The sequence below is a fragment of the Mastigoproctus giganteus genome, chromosome 9, assembly GCF_048544385.1.
Source record: "Mastigoproctus giganteus isolate SK-2022 chromosome 9, ASM4854438v1, whole genome shotgun sequence".
In the NCBI taxonomy this organism is placed as follows: Eukaryota; Metazoa; Arthropoda; class Arachnida; order Uropygi; family Thelyphonidae; genus Mastigoproctus; species Mastigoproctus giganteus.
The window spans coordinates 97,736,499-97,760,794 of record NC_143583.1 but is presented as its reverse complement, the minus strand read 5'-3'; the positions used below and the strand labels follow the sequence as shown (position 1 = coordinate 97,760,794).

The 24,296-nt window shown below is 39.3% G+C and overlaps 1 protein-coding gene across 1 annotated transcript in view; it reads left to right on the top strand.

Annotated features, from left to right (window-relative positions):
- The window catches only part of LOC150080578 (uncharacterized), a 192,123-nt gene that overhangs the window by 131,190 nt on the left and 36,637 nt on the right, over positions 1–24,296 (top strand). The window contains exons 16-17 of the mRNA XM_090380744.1: positions 2,711–2,818; positions 11,833–12,006. Coding sequence (XP_090236870.1) covers positions 2,711–2,818; positions 11,833–12,006 — 282 coding nt within the window. The remainder of the gene's footprint in view (positions 1–2,710; positions 2,819–11,832; positions 12,007–24,296) is intronic.

The following is a 24,296-nucleotide window of genomic DNA, read 5'->3' as shown; positions in this document are numbered from 1 at the left end:
TAGGTCTGGAGACCTCATTTTAGGAAGGATGTAGATTTACTTGAGCGTGTACAGAGAAGGGCAACAAGATTGGTGAGGAGAATGAAGGGATCCTCTTACCAAGAGAGGCTTAAGTTCTGCAAATTGCAGTGGCTGGAGACTAGGTACCTGCGGGGTGATCTGATTGAGATGTATAAGGCCTTGAATGGGTTGAGCACGCTGAATTCTGATGGGATCCTTCCACTTGTTCAGATTACGAACCTACGGGGGCATAAATTCAAATTAAGAAAAGACAGATGTAGAATAGATGTGCGGAAATTTGCCTTTAGCCAGCGGGTGGTTAATTGCTGGAACAAACTTCCATCTGTCATTGTGGAAGTTGATAGGTTGAATAAATTTAATGAGGAACTGGACAGGCATTTGGAGGGAATGGTGTGATTTTTTTTTTTTTTGGCTGATGCTGCATAAGCTCATACACATGCTTTCTTGGCGCCTATGTAGCCAGGTGGGAAGGAGCAGCAGTGCATAGCACACGCTTCTTGATTAGACCGGGGTTCAAGCCTGTCACCACCAAATACGGAGGATGCGGGAAGGTCAGGGAATGGCTACTGCATATTCCCGGAGCAATATGGCTTTAGTTGCTAATGCTCCTAAAAACCAAAACAAACAAACATGCTTTCTTGCATCACATGCCACTACTACTACTACACAATTTCCCCCAGGTCTTTTTCATTCTTCACTACACTAAGTGAGTGTGCCACAGTTGGTATATTACTCTGGGTATACTGCTACCCATATGCAGTATTTTGCACTGGTCAATGTTGCCGCCTCTCAGCCCATCTGTCCAACTTTTCTAGATCCTGTTGCATCAACAACCTTCATATCATCAGCAAACTTGGACATTAAGACTTATATACTTTCCTCAATATCATTGATAAATATAGAAAACTACAATGGGCCCAATACCAAACTCTGGTGGAATCCACTAATAACATTAGTCCATGAAGAGCAGTGACCATTAATTACCACTCTCTGTCTTCTTCCACTCAGCCACCTCTTTATCCATAGCAGCAACTTTCCCTGAATGCCATACTGCTCAAATTTGTAGAGTAGTCTTCCATGATACAACAGTATCAAAAGCCTTCCTAAAATACAAGTACTGTATATAATATCAAAATTATTTTTTGCATCCATATGCTTTGTGATCACATCATAGAATCCAATCAAATTGGTCAGACAAGACTTCCCCTTATAGTTCAAACTCATGCTGCATTTGAACTATAATCTGCAGTCTTGTCTAGATAATCCTGCAATGCTGCTTTAACCAGCTCAGTTATACTCTTTTGGACTAACAGACTCACTTCTCTGCCCCTGCAGATCACCAGAGACAATCAATCACCTAATCTTCCAATGCCACATTTATCAGGACCTAAGAGCTCAACTACAAATAATCACTGAAGTATATGATCAAGAAAATGTCAAAAATCTCATCTTGACTTCTCAAATATTTACTTTGTTTGCTGATTTTGCAGATAGCCTCTTCAAACACAGGCAAAGAATTCTTTCTACTCTAAACAAAACCCAGATGCAAATGGACACCGATTTGGACCTATTGAATGGGTGCACCACCAGTGAATTTAACTGACCAGCGAAAATTTAAGCGATTCTTGTTGTACCGTATGGTACTGCTCACTGATCTCAATCAATATTAATTCAAACATGCTACGCGATTGAGGTCAGTGCAACAGGAACATATAATGTTAAATTATGAAATTCATTTTTGCTCTGGATCGCTTAAGTTACATTTATAAATAACAGAAAATTTTATAATATTGCGAAGTATTACACTTCTCCACCCAGCTACTTCATAATGCCACCTGGCTGGCAAAATTTTCTCGCAAGAATACTGCTCACCAACAAAGACAAAAGCACAATGCCAAACCAAAGAATACTGATTGGAAACAAAGGGTTCCACTGTCCTAACTGTACTTTTCTCAAGGGATGCCTTTCTCTTCCATCACTTTACCCTTCCCCAAAAACCTGACTTCTCCCACTGACATAGAATCTTCCTTTCACTTTCACTTATTTGGCGGGGAGGCTCCTTTCCTGTGGAACCTCTTCCTGGGGCATACCATCAGTGTAATGTGGACCCTGCCGTGCCTCCATGCAGCGACAGATGGGAGGTAGGGGACATTGAACAAACTTGTTCTATCTCCCATGCTTGTAAAGATGCCAAGAGCCGGCAAACAACACTCAACAGAACGAAAACACGATCCTGTGCACCCACACTTACCACACTGCTGGCATTGGCGCATGCCTCATACAGATGCTACAGCAGCTAATGGGGAGAACCCCGGAGACTGCCATGAAACATAAACACATTTTGTCCTTTCTGTACATGTTGTACCCCTCAAATTCCAATTCTGCATATCTGTGTGACACCACATCTCTGATATCCCAACAATATCTGCCTTTGATGTCTTGACCAGCACTTCAAATTCATAAAATTTATTTACTATACTCCTAGCATTGGTGTACATGCAAGTATACAATGCACCTGTTCCTACTCTTGTTGGAACTCAAATTAAATGGCATAATGGAAAAGAAGCTTTTGATCTATTGCTCTTGTGCTGTAATAATTGTCTGTACCTTACACTTTTTCTCTAATATTATGCGAAATGTATAATTCTTTTTTATTGAAACATTTTGAATATTTGTGTTTTTGATACAGAAACAGTCTTGGAGAAGAAGAGATAGTGGACTCTTAAAAGTACCTGCTTTCTACTTCATGAAAGGATTAGCAACTGCATATAATCATGTATTATTCAATGCTGTTGATGTAAGTTTCATATATGTGTATTAATCTAATAACACATTAAAAGTGTCTATTCACTTCATGAAAGGATTAGCAACTACATATAATCATGTATTGTTCAATTATGTTGAAGTTTTATATGTGTATGAACATTATTATTGCTCTTATATTATTTCTCCCTGACTGGGGGTTCCACCTTGTGATGGGTATTGCTACTAAGTACACAGGGTAGTTGTTGTTATGTCTAGTGTTACTGTTGGTTGAGGAATTATTATTATTATTATAGGAAGGATTATTATTATTAGCCATATAGTACAAGAAAGTCTGAGGCTTTATCTGCAACAAAGCCTCAGGCTTCCAGCCAAAAAAAAAAAAAATTCTGAGTTACCCTGAGAGAGAGAGAGAGAGAGAGAGAGAGAGAGAGAGGAGAATCATCAAGGAAGAAAAGAATGATGATATCCAGCTCAGGACCCTGGGTGTGCCAAGCCCATACTCACTAAATGCGAGCCCTTGTGGTAATATAACATTACAAAGGTCTGCATTACCTGAATGCATGGAGCTTATTGTAGAAAGTGTGTTAAGGATATAAATTTTCGGCAAAGGTAAAGAAAGCCTGCATGAGAAACACGCAAAAGTTCGATGAAATTTACCAGTAAAAGTACTTTGCCGTAATGGCATTTGTATTGTTGCTCGCTCAGTAAACATACAGTGGGTATTATCAGTTAGGAGTAGAAATTGAATCCCATGGGAGATTGAAACCCTCCCAAAGTGGAGGAGGTAACCTGACCTTTTTTCTTTAGAATCAATGGTGGACTGGTGGATAAATTGTTTATTAAGAAAAAAAAAAAAAAGGCAAAGGAAACCCACACGAGAAGCACGGCAAACTTTGAAAAAGTTTACCGGTGAAACTATGTTACGAACATTTTTTATGACACCAGAACTTCCAATATGACTCTGTTTGTGATTCAATTAGGGATTCTAAAGAAAAAAGGTCAGGTTACCCCCCCCCACTTCGGGAGGGTTTCAAGTTCTATTCCAGACTGATAACACCCACTGTTTGTTTACCGAGCGAGCAACAATATAAATGCCATTACGGAAAAGTACTTTTATCGGTAAATTTCATTGAACTTTTGCATGCTTCTCGTGCAGGCTTTCTTTACCTTAGCCAAATTTTCTTCAGAACAACCACATAGGGTCAAGGGCATTCGCATGATAGATAGAGACTTCAAAAAGACCTACATATTTTGTGGTATTGTGTGGATTCAAACATCTAGCATGTATAACTGAGCACTTGAAAACTTACTACTTGAAATTTGTCATGCTTCCTTATAAATATATGATCATTTACATGTTTAAAAATGAGTTTGTTTATCTTGTCAAACACAAACATTATAAAACCATTCATATATGCAAAATGACATCACTTCAAAGTACTGGAATGTGGTGCATTATAATCATGTTGCTTTGTATCATTAAAGGATACAAAAGCAGTAATAATTTATCTTGTTGGCATTTCTCTTGTTGGCATAAAGAAATGCTATCAGGTTACAAAGCATGCTGCAAGTAACATCTCACAGAAGCATCTCAGGACTCATATCCAATAAGTGAAGTAAACAATGTGTAAAATCCCTTGAAAGAATTTCACCATCAATTCTTGCTTATGCCTTAGGACTAATTACATACATATTTGTCTTGCAAAAAGTATTTATTGTTTTATTATTTGATCACTTTTGCTTATATATTACTTCTGTCTTCTGCACAAACATACTAAAAAGAAACTTGAAGCTTTCCATACATTGTTGCAGATTAACTAATCACAGGTACACAGTGAACAAATATCTTGTTCTGAGATTGTTTTACAGTGAACAAGTGTGGAGAGACACTAGACTAGGTGGGGCTGGAGTCTTTTGCTCAGTTAGTTAACTTATAAAAATGTGGTAGAAATACCTAATGTTTTTGGGGGGGGGGAGAAGGAGTCAGCATATGAATTCAGAACTCATTTTCAAGTGGTAAATTGGGATTGAAAAAATATAGATGAAAGCACTTCAAGTACAACATCATTAAGTGTGAAAGATCCTTGCTATACGCCAGTTCTTAATTTTTGCATTAGTAAATGTATTTAATTCTAAATTGATGCTCCCTGACCTGTAGTATTCACAAGTCTCCATGAGAACATGAGAACCAAAATCTACCATGGATATGAATGCTGTTCATCTGGTAAAGATAAAGGTATATAAAGAAGTGGAGTGAGCAGGAAAAGAAATGCAAGAATTATGCAGAAGTGCAGTATTTTATTGTACTTTTGCATAATTTTGCACAAAAATGACTGCAAGGTATATAAAGAAAAGTGAAAAAGTAATTGGAGAAAGTGTTCATGCTAGTATTATTCGAAGTACTAAAGTGATGTGACAGTACATGACAATATATGTGTGTCATTGACTGTCATCATACACAGATAGAATTATTAGTAGTAGTGGCAAATTATGCAAGAAAGCAAGCTTATAGAGTACCAGCCAAAAAAACCAACACTTCCTATATCAGCTGTCCATCCTGTCTAGCACTCCTGAATTTATTCAAACTACCCACTTCTACAACACCAGATGGAAGTTTGTTTCAACAATCAACTGCCCTCTAGCTGAAAACAAATTTCTGCACATCTCTCTTGCAACTATGCTTCCTCAATTTAAATTTATACCCCATCACGTGCGTAGTCTGAGCAAGAGGAAGGAGCTTACTCAATCCATTCAGTAACTTAAACACCTCAATCAGATCTCCTTACAGGTGTCTAGTTTCCAGATGCTGCAATTTGCAGAAGGGTGCTCTTATCAGGAAATTGCAAATTTGCAATTTCCTAATAAGAGCACCCTTTTGTTCTCCTTACTAATCATGTTTTTCTTCTCTGCACCTGCTCCAATAGATCCATATCCTTCTGCAAATTAGGCTTCCAGACCTATATGCAGTATTCAAGATGTGGCCTAACCATTGCCTTATACAAAGGAATAATCACTTCCTTAACCTACTGGAGAAATTCCTGTATATCATTGACAGCACCCATGTAACCTGTCTGCACTGCTCTGAGAACTCCATATTTGACTGCACAATTATCCCAGAACCAGACAGGTGGGCAGGAGCGGCAGTGCGTAGCACACGCTTCTTGATTAGACTGGGGTTCGAGCCAGTGACCACCAAATACGGAGGATGCGGAAAGGTCAGGGAATGACCACCGAATATCCCCTGAGCAATATGGCCTTAGTTGCTAATGCTCCTAAAAACCAAATAACAACCACCCAGAACCAGAACTTTTTCATTCTCCACTACCCTGAGTGTAATACCACACAATTGGTATGTTAATCTCGGATTACTACTACTACCCATATGAAGTACCTTGCATTTCTCAATGTTAAACTTCAGTTGCCATTTCTCAGCCCATCTGACTAATTTAACTAGATCTTGTTGCAGTAACATACCCTGATTACTGTCATCAACCATGCTGTCAACCTTCATATCATCTGTAAACTTGGACATTAGGCCTGACATGCCTTCATTAGTATTATTAATAAATATTTAAAACAACAATGGGGGACTCTACTAATAACATTTGTTGAAGGGAGTGCCAGTTGAGGAAGAGGAAGTAGACTAATTTTTACTGAGAAGCATAAGTAAGTGAAAATATGTATTTTTGTCTTTGGCTGAAGTTTTTTGTGTATAGTATGCTTCCATAAAATCTCTTCTTTTCTCTGATCATAAGCCACAATGGGAAGTTTTGGTTTTCATATGTTGAAAACCATGATTTTTATTGGTTGCATAGTGAGCCACATTACTCAGTTGCATTCCCCCTTCTTATGGTATGGTGGACATGTTTGCACAAATGTATGGTATGTATTCTGAGACTGTACTCTTCTGAAGTATTCTTCTGCCCTATATACTGCTTGTTGCCCTTTGCAATCAAGATTGCAAGGGGAACAAGCAGTATATAGGGCAAAGGTGGTAATCTTGATTGCAAGTGAAGTATTGCCAGTGCTATGAATGACTCAGTTGAGCTATGTAAAGTGCAGTAAATATTTTATCTCAGTAAACAAAACATTATATTTCATGTGTGTAAGGGGGATTGAAGCTTTTATTGAACTTGGAAATTTATGATAGTTAATGAGTTTATAAATGAAAGAGGACACCATAAGTAAGTAAAAGAAAGCTTTAAATTAAGGAAATTGTTCATTTTACAGGAAGCTATATTAGTTTACTGATGACTTTAAGGTTGTTTAAGGACTAGAACAAGGCTATGTTGCTTAAAAGGGATTTGGGCCTTTTATAAATATGAATGTCAACTGATATGTCAACTAAAATTTGACACTTCTAAATGTAAGGGGTTATGCCTGGAAGCAGAAACCCTGGAGTAACTTATAGAATAGGGAAGGAGTTAAAGGTATCTTGAAAATATACTTAGGCATTATAATAATATCAAATATCAAGTTTACTATGTTGTGTTTACTGGTGTACAGAAAGGCACATATCCTATCAAGATGACTTTAAGGTATGCTTTTTGTGTATGGTATGATCCTAGGGCTCTGTGTACTTTACCTGGGTCCTCCAAATAGTTGGGAATCAGTTTAAAAGCTTGACTTAACTAATGAATTTAAGCTCATCACTGAAAAACATTTGCAACCTGTTCCCAGTTCTATCAATGATTTATTGGACTCTTTTCCAGTAGAGGAGGTAGGGATACCCAAATCCTGAATGTGGGCATGAAGAGCGATGAGTAAAATGAGGGAGGTATATTTTCTCAAGGCAGAAGTGACAAGAACCAGGAGAGAACAAATATAAAATCTTGGAGAGCCACAAAAGAGTGGATCTCTTGAAATTTATCTTCATGCAGTGTGGATCACTGGCATAAGTTATTCCTTAAGGTGGCTGAAGCAGCAAGTTTGGTACAGTTCAATTTTTCTTTTTTGACATATGCCAAAAGGCCTGCTTCCTTGAATAATTTTTTCTAATATTTATACTAAATGCATTTCATATTGCTTTTATACTTGAAAAGTATTATCCTAAATTTTTATAATCCCTTGCAGAATATTTTAACTAATAACCTTTGTTTCTACTTTCATTTTTAGTGATTTCTTAGGAAAAATCTGTAGAATTTCATGCATTTCCCAGTACAATAACGATGCTGAGAACAAGAAATATTTGTTTTTTTACAGTAGTAATAATTTTTTACAGTAATCATTAAATATTTGTTTTTTACTTTAGTATTTTTCTGGTAATTCACAAATTTATTTTTTTATTTTTTTTTATGAAAACCCCAAACACAAAAGGTATTAGAACCTATAGTACTTAGTAAAATGCTTGGGTTGGAGATTGAGAAGACGAGATAATATTGACATTAGACTTGAACTTCTGTAGACTGTAATTTTCAAGAAAGACATATGAAGGAAGGTTGTTCCAAAAAATGGCAATTGAATGAATAAACGAGGAAGATGAAAGGTTGGTTCTGTGAGTTTGAAGTTGGACAGTAAATGGGTGTTGGCTGGTGGCGGCATGTGTTTGGACTGTTTTGAAAGAGAGAGTAGGAATTATAGAAGTCAATTCAGAACAACAGTGCCCGTGGAAGTATTTGTAGAAAAGGCATGCAGCAGAAACAGTACGTCGATGAGAGAGCGAGTGGAGAGACTCAGTTAGAGATGAGTTATTAATTAACCTAGCTGACCTCTTCTGAATGGAATCTAGAAGTCTGATAGAGGTTTTGGGAGCACCGCCCCAGATGTGGGAACCAATATTCCATGAGGGCGGATTTGTGATTTGTATACAGTGAACAACTTCTTCCAAACAGAAGTTTGGAAGAAAAGTAACGCCGACAGCGAAAGAGAAAACCAAATTTTTTAGATGCAGAGGAAGCAATATTTGTAATGTGCTTGTGCCAAGAGAGATTAGAAGTCAGGGAAATACCCAAAAGAGATATATCATTTTGCCTAGAAATCAGAGTGTCACCAAAGATAAGCATAGGAGCAGAAGAATCCTTTTTGTGAGATATAAGACAAGACTGAGTTTTAGAAGGATTGAAATCAACTAAGTTGTCTTTACCCCCACTGGGGAATTACCTGGAGATCGGCATTAAAGGAATTGGTAGTGGATATTTGAGAAGTTGAAGCTGATTGAGCAAGGCAAGTTTTCTCAAAATTGAAAGTGGAATGCAATGTGCTATCATCGGCAAAACTATGGCTAGGATTTCCAGTCAATGGAAGAAGGTCATTAATATACAAGAGGAAAAGAGTGGGGGAAAGAACTGAACCTTGGGGGACACCAGCATTAGTGGAGAAGTTAGAAGACAGAGAGCCATCTACATCACCCTCAGTGAGCGATCAGAGAGAAAACTGGATAACCAATTACAAAAAACAGTTGGCAAACCATAAGATGGAACCTTGTTTAGAAGACCTTTATGCCAAATACGATCAAAAGTCTTTGAGGTGTCAAGAGCAACTGCTTATGTTTCTCTGAACTTTTCCATTGAATTTGTCAATAAATGGGTAACATAAGCCGGAATATCAGCAGTAGATTGACACTGACAGAATCCATACTGGCGATTGTTGATCAGATGGAAGGTTTCTAGGTAGTTTAAGAGTTGGCAGTTAATTGATTTCTCCTTTACTTTAGAAAGAGTAGAAGTAATTGCTATTGGATGATAATTGGATGGGAGGGATTTGTCACCCTTTTTTTAGAAACTGGCTGGATATGAGCAAATTTCCAAGCAATAGGAAAAACACCTTTGGAATAAGAAAGTGAAAAAAAGGTGTAAATAACAGGAGTAAGTTCAAGAGCACAGGTTTTGAGAATGAGTGGAGAAATACCATCAGGACCTGGAGCTTTCTTAGCATCAATATTCATCAAAATCCTTCTCACATCCTTTTGACGGAAGACCACAGGAGGCATTGAATAGAGCCTGTTGGGAATGGTGGGAGGTGTTTTACCAAGATCATTAATAAGAGTTGGAAGACAAATGGGATGATAGCAGATCAGCTTTATCCATGGCCTAAGTGACAACAGAACCATCTGGTTTTGACAGAGGTGGGAGCAAAGATGTGCAAAAGTTGCGGACAATAGCTTTGGCAAGAGACCAGAATGCTCGGTTACCATTAGGACAAGAAGCAAGTCTTCTACTCTTAGCTTGTTCAAAATCTAGTTTGGACTGATTAATAATTGCTTTACAATTGTTGCGAGCTTTGGTGTAGGCAGAAAATGAAATTGAAGAATTGGAAACAAGCCAATTACAATATGCAACATTCTTCTCTTGAACAGCCATAGCACATTTATTGGGAAACCAAGGTTTAGATAAAGGACGAGATTTTAAAGTGGAGTGTGGGATAAAGGATTCCATTCCTATAAGAATAATTTCACTGACATGATCTGAGCAAATGTTGACATTAGAAGTTTTGAAACAGTAATCTGACCAAGGAAAAGAAAAAAAGAAATCTCGCAGGTCATCTAATTTTGCATTCTTGTAATGCCAAACAACATGAGGTTGGGAATAGCCATGAGATAAATGCTCCATTGGAGAAGAGACAATCACCAAGTTGTGAGGTACCTAAAGGACTACTCACTTCGCTCGTGTACTTAGAAGGGTTGTTTGTAAGAAAAAGATCAAGCTTGTTGGCTGTATAATTAGGATCGTCCAGTATTCTTGTAGGTAAATGAACAATCTGTGCAAGGTCATTAGTAATAGCAAAAAGCCTGAGCATCTCGACCAGCTGGGTCGGTGTGACTAGAAAATGGAAGCCATCCGGAGTTATGAACATTAAAATTACCAAGGAAAATTACCTCACTGTTAGGAAAGTTGGACTGGAGAAAGTCAAGTTGCAAAGAGAGGAAGTCAAAGAGCTCCAAGTGATTAGTGGAGTTAGGAGAACGGTAGAGACAACAGATGAATTTGACACAATGATGTAGAGAGATTTTAAGCCAGAGAAGATCGAAAAGAGGAGATTCCAAATTACCAAGTCTCTGACATGGAATATCACAACGGACATATGCACAAGTACCACCTTTGAGGTGAAAGGAATCATACAGCAAATAATTTAGGCAACTGAGATGAGCAGTAGTTGAATCAACTGATAACTGAGATTCTGTCAGAAAAAGTACATGGGGTTTGGCAGACTTGCAAGTAGAAATGGACATCATTGAGATTAGAATTGAGATCACGTATATTTGTGAAATGAACTAGGAAGTGTTTGGGAGGTTTAGATCTTTTTGCAGATATGCTTACTCTATTAGTTTGACAATTTATGGTGTATTCAATAGTAAGAAAAGGTTGTGAAATTTTTGGATATGGCGTACACATTGTAAGAATAAAGAATATACCCAGATCCTTGACATAATGTGGCCTCAACAATGTCCCCCCCCCACATGCACACTACTCGGACTCCCTCCAGTCACTATCTGTCAGAGTAGAGATAGCAAGGTTATACACTAGCTGATCCGGAAGTCTCCTAAAGAGTTACCAATAGATTCGGTCCAGTGTTGTAACTAATGGCCGGCCTGCGAACACCGTTTTAGACCTGTACCCTCAAAATGTAAGGAAGATTGGATCTCGCCATGATGTCCATCATAACCTCAAAATTCATCAGTCATACTGCATAATGGAAGAGATGGGGAAAGGTTGACCGGAACTTAGCTCTGTAGACTAAACATGGGTTCCACCACTTCAAGCCTCCAATAAGCAAAGTGGTGGTATTGCACCGGTTGGTGGTACTAACAGTCCCATCTGAAGGTGCAAGTAGAGGATTTGGTTGTCTGTCACAGACTGTCCGGACTTCGCCGAAATTGGGTCCACTTGACCTGAGTGTCACTTGAATATCAGTTCCATCAGCGTTTTAGACTTCCACGTAGAAAGTATAGCTTGTCTGCCATATCTGAGAGAATGTCTGTGACAACCTCAAGGACCAAATTCTATAGCAATTATTTATTACAGTTATGTAATAAACAAAATTTTATAGCAATTATTTATTACAGTTATGTTTTTTCATGAGAGTAATATATCATTTTGTTTTTACTAGCTTGTCTCACAGTTTAAAGGTGAGGCCACATCAACTTTTAATGTTGCTACAATGATTGCATTTTTTGGTCGAATTCCTGATGATTATAAACTCTTTGAAATCGCAGCTGAGCGTCGTAGTTATTTAAGCAAATCATTGTTTTCCACACTTCTTCCTGCCTTGTATATTTTAAAAGTAAGTATACTGAAGAAAATATTTTAATTTTATTATAATTTCATATTATGCATTTTCTTAATCATTTTGAAATTCTTTAAAAAAAAGAGTGGGTTATGTGAAGGCAAAGTTTATTGTTTTTCAATGGCACAAAGTTTAGCAGGATAATTAACAACAGTTGTTATTATTATTATTGTTGCTCTTATATTATTTCTCCCTGATTGGGGGATTCCACTCCATGACGGGTACTGCTAAAAAGTACACAGGGTGGTTGTAATGTCTGGTGTTACTGTTGGTTGAGGAAATCTGACTATACTACAGGTGTTCAAGATTGCGACTTTCTGGAGTTCCTTGTAGGTGTTCTCTGGGAGACCTATTGCTGCTAGGCTGCTATGTAGAGTGGTGCCTCCGTAGGCAGGTGAGCAGGAGCAGCAGTGCGTAGCACACACTTCTTGATTAGACCGGGGTTCGAGCCCGTGACCACCAAATACGGAGTATGCGGAAATGTCAGGGAATGACCACCAACAGAATATCCCTGGAGCAATATGGCCTTAGTTGCTAATTCTCCTTAAAAAAAAAAAAACAAATAGCTGCTATGTAAAGTCTTTGGCACCATACCAGTGGTTGACGCGATGATCGGGATGGTCAATACTTCTTGCATATGCCACATCTCCTTGACTTCACGTCAAGGAGATGTGGCATATGCAAGAAGTATCAACTTATTATTACTATTATTATAACTATTATATATATTATTTCTCACTGACTGGGGGTTCCACCTCGTGATGGGTATTGCTACCAAGTACACAGGGTGGTTGTTGTTATGTCTGGTGTTACTGTTGGTCGAGGAACTCTCTGACTATCCTACAGGTGTTCAGGATTGCGGACTTTCTGGAGTTCCTTGTACGTGTTCGCTGGGAGACCTATTGCTGCTAGGCTGTTAGTAGGGTCTTTGGCACCATACCTATGGTTGACACGATGATCGGGATGGTCGTTACTTGTTGCATATGCCACATCTCTTTGATCTCCTGTCTTAGGTTCGTGTACTTCCTGATTTTTTCCCCATGGGTTTTCTGCAGGTTGCCAGTGTTGGGTACCGCTATGTCAATCAGATAGGTAGCCTTTTCTTTCTTGTCCACAAGGGTTATGTCCGGTCTGTTGTGCGGGATTGTCCTATCCATTATTATGGCACAATCCCAGTACAGCTTGTGGGTTGGGGTCTCTAGTATTACCTTGGGTTCGTACTTGTAGTATGGTACACTTTCTTCGACCAACTGGTATTTCCTTGCTAGCTTCTGATATATTATCCTGGCTACCTGATTGTGTCTATGAGTGTACTCAGTCTGAGTGATCACCTTGCATCCCGCAGTGATGTGTTGGATCATTTCTGAGGCCAGGTGGCATCGTCGACAAGTGTCATTGGACACTCCGGGTTCTTTGGCAATGTATTTTCTTTAGTTCCTGGTGTTGATTACCTGGTTTTGGATGGCGAGCATGAATCCTTAAGTCTCGGGGAAGAGCATCCTGCTCGTGAGCCATACATTGGAAGCAGTTTTATCTTTGTGATCTTGATGGAGATCATTGTAGTGTCTGCCGTGGAGTGTCTTCTCTGCCCGTCTTTCTAGCTTCATTTGTACCTCCTGGTTGGGGGAACTCCTCACTTAAGTTGAGTGGAGTATACCGCTTTTCTATCTTCCTTATGGCCTGGTGGAGTGCTGTTGTGTGTTTCTGGAAGTAATCCTTCAGGTTAACTATCACTGTTTTCTGTTGCTGAATAAGGTCTATCAGGCCCCTTCCTCCTTCTTCCCGGGAAATTGTCAGTCTCTCCACTTCAGATCTCGCGTGGTGTTGGCGGCTCTTGGTCATCACTGTCCTTGTCTTTCTCATGATATCCTCCAGCTCAGTGTTAGTCCAATCTATGACCCCGAAGGAGCATGTTAGCACTGGGACTGCGTAGGTGTTTATGGCTTTAACTGTGTTTCCTCCATTCAGCTTTGCTTTCAGCAGGCTTCTGAGTCTATGATGGTATTTTTCGGTCAGGTAGGCCTTAATTTCCTTGTGCTGTAACTGCTGAACCTACATCATCCCCAAGTATTTGTAGGCCTCTCCCTCTGCCATGGCTTCGATCTCTTTACCACTCTGCAGCTGGTAGTTTTGGTTGACTAATTTTCCCTGACGCAATCTGTGGGTCTTGCATTTGTCCAGACCAAATTCCATCCTAATATCATTACTATATTCTTCGGTGATCTCGAGTAGTTGCTGAAAGTGCTTCTCAGTTTCTGCGTAGAGCTTGATGTCATCCATGGGTTAAGTGCTAGATAGAACCACAATGGGCTCAGGGCATCTCCCTGAAAGATTCCTCTCTGATGGGGATTGGCTGGTTGTGACATTTTCAACCTTAATGATGGTACTCCATTTCACCATCGTTTCTCCTAGGAAGTTTATCACTATCGGATTGACTTTGTAGATATTCAGCGCCTCTATTAGCCAGCTATGAGGCATGGAGCTGAAGGCCTTGTGGTAATTGATGTAGGCTGTGACATGTTGCGGTGCTTCTTGTAGGCTTGCTCCATAACCGTGGCATCTGTGATTAATTGTTCCTTGTATCCTTTGCTCAGCCGCTTGCATCCTTTCTGCTGTTTGAACATTATGTTCTGGCTCTCAAAGTGGTCTGATATCTTCCTGGTTATGCAGCTGGTCAGGAGGCAGGTGATTGGCATATATTTCGCTGTGTTTCTTGTATCTTCGTCTTTAGGCTTCAGATATGTGATTCCTCGAGTGAGAAACTTCAGGATTGTCTTTGAGTGCCTTATCATTCAGGTGAACTACTCTGCCAGGTGCTTGTGTGTGCAAGTGAGCTTCTTGTACCAGTAGTTGTGAACGTTATCTATTCCTGGGGTTCGCCAGTTGTGAGAGTTCTTGATCGTCTGTTTTACTTCTTTCCGAATCTCCCACCCTCTCATTTCTTGTGCGTCCTTGGTTTTCTTGTGTTCTAGTTCTGTCCAGGTGGCTTGGCTGTTATGTCTTACTTCCCTGCTCCATGTATTTCCCCAGAACTCCTCAATCGTCGTCTTCTTGGGTGGTCCGTTCCCTTCCTTCCCGTATTCTCTGAGATTCCTGTAGAAGCCTCTTTGGTCCTCATCAAAGATTCGGTTGTTTATTTTCCTCTGGGAGCTCTTTGTATAAAGGTAGTCTCTTGCTGAGTGCAAGGAGGTTCTGCTTCAATATGTCCAAGTACTCTCCTGTTCTCTGATTTTTTGTCTCATGTTTGCTGTGGATGCTGTCTCTCTTGAGGATGCTCTTCACTTTTCCAATTAATTTCTTACTCCTATTGCCCCATTGGTACTGTGTCAATCGACCTATCTTGACTCTTAATTCTTCTTCTATCTTTTGCTGAAGTCTTCTTTCCCAAGCTGGTGGTTCCTTCTGTTTTCGGTTCTTCTGCTGCTGGTCTCTCGCTTCTCTTCCATTAATCCTCGTGGCTGCTACCGCAGCACAATACACGGCTGTGTGGATGGCCTCCAGTGTTACACCATTGCTGTCGAGTTAATGCGGTATTATGTGCCAATTGAGGTGGTCTGTGATTCTCCACAAAGTTCTATTCGGCTTCTGCTTCGGTATCACGTGAGTCTTTGTTGGGTCCATTCCTTCGAATTCTGTTTGGGCCTTCTTCCACTTGTCCTCTATTCTGGGGGCACCTCCGTAGCCAGGTGAGCAGGAGCAGCAGTGCGTAGCACACGCTTCTTGATCAGACTGGGGTTCGAGTCCGTGAGCACCAAATACGGAGGATGCGGAAAGGTCAGGAAATGACCACCGCATATCCCCGGAGCAATATGGCCTTAGTTGCTAATGCTCCTAAAAAAAAACAAATAACAATAACAACCTCTATTCTGGTTATCGTGACCTTGTCTGTTTCCTCTTCAGCTGCTGTAGGTTGTATTTCTTCTTGCTCTTCCTCCACTGGTTCAGCGGTGGTATGTTCTTCCTCTTCTGGTTCCATATTCTTTATCCTTTGTAGTTGATCGCTCATGTCCTGCTTGATTTTTTCCAAGACTGCAGGAGCTATCAGGTTCTTCATGACAATGGTCCTTCTCTGGTCCTCTATTCACTGTTCGGTGACCTGAATATCCGGGAATCATTCCAGCCACTTGGTATGTAGTCTTGCCTTGTAAGTTGTCATATCAGTCTCCAGCTTCATTATTTCGTAGTATGCTTGCATGATGTACGTATTCATTTCCATTATTATTATTATTATTAGCCATATGGTGCAAGGAAGCCTGAGGCTTATGCTGCATCAGCCAAAAAAAAAAAAAAAAAAAAAAATTCCTGTGTTACCAGAGAGAGAGAGAGAGAGAGAGAGAGAGAGAGAGAGAGAGAGAGAGAGAGAGAGAGAGAGAAGTAGAAGGGAATCACCAAGAAAGAGAAGAATGATGATATCCAGCTCAGGACCCTGGGTGTGCCAAGCCCATACTCACCAGATGTGAGCCCCTGCTTAAAACGATCTAGAGAAATTATTCAGATCATCCAAAAATGACAGTTAAAATAACTTACAAACACAGGTTAAAATGGCAGTTAAAATAACGTAGTAAACACAAGGTTCTTCACTTGATCAATGGTAATTTCAGATTAACCTACTACTTAATAACTGACAAAATTAAATTAACAGAATTAATTGAAGAGGCAAAATAGTTAAATAATTGTACAATCTCATAAAAAGTTCTCTCAGCAGTGTAGGAAGTGGCCAAGACAGCACATAGGGTTTTGTCTCTTGTGTACAGAAATTTTGTTAGCAGGGACAAAGAAGTAAAATATTGCATCATATGAAATATTGGTTAGGCATACAGGTTTGGAAATCTCATTTGGGGGGAGAGGGAGGGAGGGGAAAGAGAGAGAGAGAGAGAGAATGAGCTCTATATGATACATACAATGTTTGGAAATCAGATATCTGTGTGCTGCTGATTTGACTGAGGTATTTAAGGCTTTTTAAATATTTGGGTGAAGTAAACACAGATGATATATTTTTAAAGTAACATAAATTCAGTGATATGTATTTAAGTCAAGAGAGGATAACAAATGAAATATAAGAGCTAAGCATCCTTTAGTTAATTTTCTTTTAACTGAAGAATAATTAGCTTTTGGAACAAGCTGCCACCTAAACTAGAAGAACTGGAGTTTTAAGAAGATTGGATACATACTTGGGTGAAAATACAGTCATACCTCACTTAATGAATCCTGTGGGAATGAACCCTCATTATAACAGAATAAGCAGTTTTTTATTTATTTTTTATCTTTTTCAGTGATTGTTGAATGCATACTGTCAGGACAAGTCTCTCATTTTATAGCTGGTGTACCACTCAATACACACAAGACACTTATTACTGTGTTTTTTCTCGTTTCGATTTGCCGTACAATTTCAAATGCGTATTCTGTCAGTGTTCAAAGTTTGCAAGAGTTTAAAGAAAATATAAAAAGTGAAAAAATTATCTTACTCAACAATATCAAGAAATTAAAAACTAAAATGGACATGATAAAAAGAGTAGAAGCTACTAGCTAGAAAAGTGAAATGAAGTGGTACATTTTGGATTGACACAACCAACTTTGAAAACAATTTTAAGCCAGTCAGATAAAATTGAAGCATCCATGCAAAACTGTATGTATATCAGCATAAATAAGTTAATATGCACCCATAGTAGTGTTATAGAAAAGATAGAGAAAATGTTAAGCATTTGGGTGAATTATATGGCACAGTGCTAAACACTGGTAAGTTAGTTGGCAATACAGCAGAAAACATTGTTTATTTAATTAACTAAACAACCATGAAGACAAAGTAATCACTGAGAAATTTGCAACTTCCCTTGGATGGTTCAAAAAATTTAAATAAGTACCAAAATTCATAGCATTAAAACAAAACAAAAACAAAAAAACAAAATTCACGCATTACAGGCAAAGCTGCAAATGGTGATATCCAGACCACAGAAGAATTTACTACACAACTAAAAGCCATGGTAGAAATAGGTGGATACCCTCTGAATTTGGCATTCAGTGTAGATGAAACAGAGTTCTTTTAGAAGCAGTTGCCCTCTAAAACTTTTATTTCCCAAGATGAAAGAAGAGCTTCAGGTTTTAAAGCAACTAAAAATCACTTTGAAGTTTAAAATTTACAAATGCAGGGTACTGCATATGGGTAGCAGTAACCACAGAGTAACTTATCAACTGTGGTACTGCACTCGGAGTAGTGGAGAATGAAAAAGACCTTGGAGGTAATTGTGCAGTCAGACACGAAATTCTCTGAGCAGTGCAGATGTGCTGCCAGGACAGCTCACGAGGTTTTGTCAATGATATACAGAAACTTTGCTAGCAGAGATAAGGTGGTGATTATCCCTTTGTATAAGGCCATGGTTAGGCTGTATAGGACTGACTTTAGGAAGGATGTAGATCTGCTGGAATGGGTGCAGAGAAAGGCAACCAGACGTGAAGGGAACAAAAGGGTTCTCTTACCTAGAAAGGCTTTGGTTCTTTAAATTGCAGTGTCTTAAGACTAGGCACTTGCGGGGAGATCTGATTGAGGTGTGTAAAGCCTTGAATGGATTGAGTAAGTTGAATGTTAATGGCATTCTTCGATTTTCTGAGACTACATACATGTGGGGGCATAAATTCAAGTTGAGGAAGGATGGTTGCAGGATAGATGTGCAGAAGCTTACCTTCAGCCAGCAGGGAGTTGATTGTTGGAAGAGGCTTCCATCTGTTGTTGTGGAAGTGGATGGGTTGAATAAATTCAAGGAAGAACTAGACAAATTCTTGGAGGGTGTGAATGGGTGAACTGTTTTTTTTTTGCTGGTACTATATAAGCTTGCTTTTTTGCATCATTTGCCATTACTACTACTATTTTTACCCTTCTACTAGGTAGAAATTCAACAGGAGATATGAAACTGCTCATTTACCATTCTGAGATGCCTTAAGTAATGAGGGGCTTTGCCTAAAACATAATTTACTCATGATAAGGAAATCCAACAGAAAGGCTTGGGTAACAGTGGACTGTTTTCAGTGATTGGTTTGTTATAATGACAATCAACAACAGTCAGTAAAAGAATTTTGGAAGAATTATACCATAATGAAAGCATTAAGCAATATCAGCGATCTCCAGAAAGAAGTAACAGGTCAATGTCTTAATGCTGTTTGGAAGAAGATATGGCCTGAAGTAGTACAAGAACATAGGTTATAATCTGATATTTCTGCCATTAAAGAAGACATCATGCAAATGGCACGGGAAGTTAATTTCCAAGAGGTCAGTATAGATGACAATCAAGAGTTGTTGGATAACAATGGCGAGTCTCTAACAAAAGAAGAAAGAAGAGTTGATAGCAACAAGTGGTCAAAGAAACTATGGATTCTATAGAAAATGACAAAGAAATTCCTCTGGAGAAATCACTAACAAAAAAGACTGTGTAATTGGCTAAATGAGTAAATCATGCATTTAAGAGAGAGAGAGAGAAGGGGGTGGAAGGAATTGGTATGGATGTTTTAGGGCAGCATAGGCCAAAATGTGCCAGTTCCTATATTGTCATTGTACAATTATATAATAATTTGATTCAGTTTAGCATCAAATTTATTCATATAAGTGTATTTTTTTAAGGAAGGTATACAGTTCAACTAGATTATTATTATTTCCAATGATGTGGGTAAGCGATAGAGATTCTTGCAATCGTGACTGAGAGTGGAAAGTTTTTTTCTAAGAAGGGAAAAGTGTGTACATTCTAAAAGTATATGTTTGACTGTAAGTAGTGATGTACAATGCATACATTGAGGTGGGTCGTCCCCGATGAGAAGAAACATATGGGTTAGGTACGTATGTCCTATTCCGAGTCTTGATAGTACAACTTCTTCCTGTTTATTTTGTCTGAAGCTGGAATTCCATAATGCTGGTTCCTCTTTGATTTGGAGCAGTTTGTTATTCATTTGCGACTTCCATGTTTCTGACCACTGAAATTTACAGATGTCTTTTATATGTTTCAAACAATCCATGTATGGTACTTGGTAAATTTCTGGTGCTGTATTATTTGGTTGTTTAGCTGCCTGATCTGCTCTTTCATTACCTGCGATACCAGTATGTCCTGTGATCCAGCAAAATTTCACCGAATGATTTTTATTCCTTAGATGGTTTAAACAGGAAAGGATTTGTTTTATGATGGGATGAAATACTGTATATTTATTGTCCAGTGAAGACAGAGCACTCATGGAATCTGTGTACTGCTGGCATTGGTGAAAGTATTAATTTTCTCTAGGGCTAATTTAATTGCGTATAATTCTGCAGTGTAACTGCTACATTCAACCGGAAGTGACAAGGAGACTGTAAAAGAAGGAAAGACAGCCGTGGCCCCAACAGCAGAATGTGTTTCTGACCCATCTGTATATATTTGGCAGCTTTGTGTATTCTTGAGGGCATGTTCTTTACGTATTTGTTTTATATTTTCGTCTGCCAGGGATTTCTTTCCCCATTGCTGAAACTAGGTGTCACAGTAAGGGAGGTTTACAGACCAAGGTGGATCAGGTACATCAGTCTCTTGAAGTATATTGTTAAAATTAATATTCCAGGTATGAAGCAAATCTTTTAATCTAATACCAGTGGGTCTATTTTCAGTCGGTTTTAGCATTAGAATTAGCATTAGTAGAAGCATATGATGCAAGAAAGCAAGCTTATGCAACATCAGCCAAAAAAAAAAAAAAAAACCACTACCATTTCACCCCTCCATTCGTTCGAAATAACTGTCCAGCTGAGCCTTAACTTTATTTAACTTATCAACTTTCACAACGACAGATGGAAGTCTGTTCCACCAACCAACTACCCGCTGGCTAAAGGCAAATTTCCACACATATATCCTACATCTGTCTTTCCTCAATTTGAATTTATGCCCTCTCAGGTGATTATTCTGAGCAAGAGGAAGAATCCCATCAGCATTGAGCATGTTCAAACCATTCAAGGCTTTATACACCTCTATCAGATCACCTCGCCGGTGCCTAGTCTCCAGACACTGTAATTTGTAAAACTTAAGCCTTTCTTCATAAGAACAACCCTTTGTTCCATTCACTAATCTTGTTGCCCTTCTCTGTACTCGTTCCAGCAGCTCTACATCCTTATTGAAATGAGGCCTCCAGACCTGTATAGAGTACTCAAGGTGTGGCCTGACCATTGACTTATACAAGGGAATAATCACCTCCTTATCCCTGCTAGAAAAATTCCTGTATGTCATTGACAAGACACCATGAGCTACTCTTGCAGCCTGTCTGCACTGTCAGAAATATTCATATCTGCCTGCACAATTACCCCCAGATCCTTTTCATTCTCTACCACTGTCTGTGTAGTACCACAGAGTTGATACGTTGCTCTGGGGTTACTGTTTCCCATATGTAGTACTTTACATCTGTCAATGTTAAACTTCATTTGCTACCTCTCGGCTCATCTGCTCAACCTTTCTAGATCCTGTTGCAGCAGCATACTGTCAGTAGTGTCCTTAACAACCCTGCGAACCTTTGTATCGTCTGCAAACTTGGACATTAAGCTTGATATACCATCATCAATATCACTTATAAATACAGAAAACAATGGACACACACTGAACCCTGAGGGATTCTACTAATAACATTAGTCCATGATGAGCAGTGTCCATTGATTACCACTCTCTGTCTTCTCCCCCTCAACCATCCCTTTATCCATAGCAGCAATTTGCCTCCAATGCCACACTGCTCCAATTTGTGCAGCAGTCTTCCATGTGCAACAGTATCAAAAGCCTTTCTATGATCCAAATATATATCAAAGTTATTCCCTGCATCCAGTTCTTTTGTGACTGCATCATAGTATCCAATCAAATTGGTCAGGCAAGACTTTCCCTTAACAAAACCATGCTGTGTCTGAGCTATAACTGAAGTCTTGTCTAGATGATCCTACAGTGCGTCTTTAACCAGTGCCTCCATTGATTTTCCTGGAACAGAAGTTAAACTCACAGGTCTATAATTACTTGTGTCAGCCTTTGATCCTCCTTTGTGAATTGGGGTCACATTTGCACATCTTTAGTCTATGGGTACTTCCCCTGAGTCCAAAGAAGCTCTCATATTTATGGGGCGCCTCCGTAGCCAGGTGGGCAGGAGCAGCAGTGCATAGCACACGCTTCTTGATTAGACCGGGGTTCGAGCCCGTTACCACCAAATACAGAGGATGCAGAAAGGTCAGGCAATGACCACCGCATATCCCTGGAGCAATATGGCCTTAGTTGCTAATGCTCTTAAAAACCAAATAACAACAACAACATAATTATAGCTAAGGGTTTGCTTACTTCCTTTGTTGCCTCCTTTAATATAACTGGATAGATCCCATCCACCCCGGGTGCATTTTTTATGTTTATCCTCAACAATTTCTCCTCCACTTTCCTCTCAGTTATTACAAAATCATCTAGCTCTCTGCCAGAGTTTACTTCACCTCTGGCATTCCCCTTCCTGAATAACTCCTCATGTGTGAATGTAGATGCAAAATACTTGCTTAATTTGTTAGCCACCTGAGCAGGATCCTCAATTGTTGAACCATCAATATCCAGTGGACCAACTTGATTCATCCCTTTCCTTCTAGAGTTTACATAGGTAAAGAACTCTTTTCTGTTTTTCTTTGCATCCTTTGCGAAGGATTTCTCATAATCTGCCTTTGCCTGTCTAATCTCCTTTGTGACTTGGTTACAGACCAGCTTATATCTATCATAGGCTTCCATGTCACCCATTAATTTATATGTATGCCATGCATTTTTCTTCTCTGCCATATGTCTCATTAGTTCGTCTGACATCCATTGTCAGATGAACCTTGAACAATATTTCTTAGTTGGTATGTAAAGCCTGGTAGCTTCCAAGATAAATTCTTTGAATGCTTCCCATTTTGAATTTGCTGTTGGTAACATCATCAATTGGTCCCACTGTATAGAATTTAAATACTGTTTCAGCCCATTGCAGTCGCCTTTACGAAAGCAAAAACCCTTCCCTTTACCTCTTTGAGTAAGTTCCACTTCAGCACACTGTGATCACTGCCACCTAGTGGTTCCTTTATCTGCAGATTCTTAATGCATGAAGAATCACTACTGATAATGAGATGAAGAGAATTACTCTCTCTAGTTGCCTCCTGAACATGCTGATGTAGAAAACAATCATCCAATAAATCCACAAAAGCCTTGCTAGTGTGTGAGTGACCAACCCACAAATTCCAGTCAATATCTGGGAAATTAAAATTCCCCATTATAAGACTCTCTGATTTACTGGCCCACTCTATTTTCCTGTACAGTTTCTTATTATACTCATCAGAGTCATTAGGCCTATAGCACACTCCTACTCTCAATTTTGATCTCCCAATGCTTATGTCACACCAAACTGACTCGACACTGCACTGTCCAGCGATGTCAACTGGCTTCACTTCCTTGGATTTTGTGTTTCTTAACTAATAGCATAACCCCTCCTCCCTTCCTATCATGTCTGTACACATTGTACTCCCCAAATTCCAGTTCTGCATTGGTTGCTAACTGTGTAGCATGCCCATGTAATAGTAAGAAGAATGGTGCGCTGGATGGTTCCAGTTTACGTTTGTTGTTGTAAAGAGTTGCCCTGCGAAACCAGACCCCAGATCCATACATTATGAAGGAAGGAAGATTGATTTGTATAGAACCTTAAGGGTGCGTTGATTCAATCCCCAATCACGATGACTCACCCATGCAATGAGAGCAGTGTAGTTTCTCACTTTCGCATGGAGGTGTGCTAGATGCGGAGAGAAACCGAGCTTAGGGTCAAGAACTATTCCCAGTAGTTTTAACTTGGAAACTAGCTTGATGGTTTGGCCTTGAAGTTTGATAGTGGGGTTTCTAGTAGGCTGTAGTGATTCCTTCAGGAGAATGGATTGTGTCTTTTGGTGTTAGAGTCTTAGCTTGTGTAGGGCTGCCCAGTTCTGAAGGATTTGAAGTTCCTGGTTTCCTCTGGCTTCCAGAGAAGCTCTGCTGTCAGCCTCAATGGAGATGGTGACATCATCAGCAAAGGATTGTATAGCTACAGGACCTAGGTCTAGTCCAAGGAGCTCATCCAGGACAATGTTCCACAGAAAAGGACCAAGGACTGAACCCTGGGGACAACCTCTGTAGATAGACCTAGTGATTCTTCGGTATACGTTGGGGAAATTGTAATTTTCCTATTTGATAAGTAGTTTTGGATGCATTTGTATAAATTTAATGGAATATTTGCTTGCCTAAGTCTGCAAAAAATACTTGCCCACCAGAGCCTGTCGAAGGCTCAAG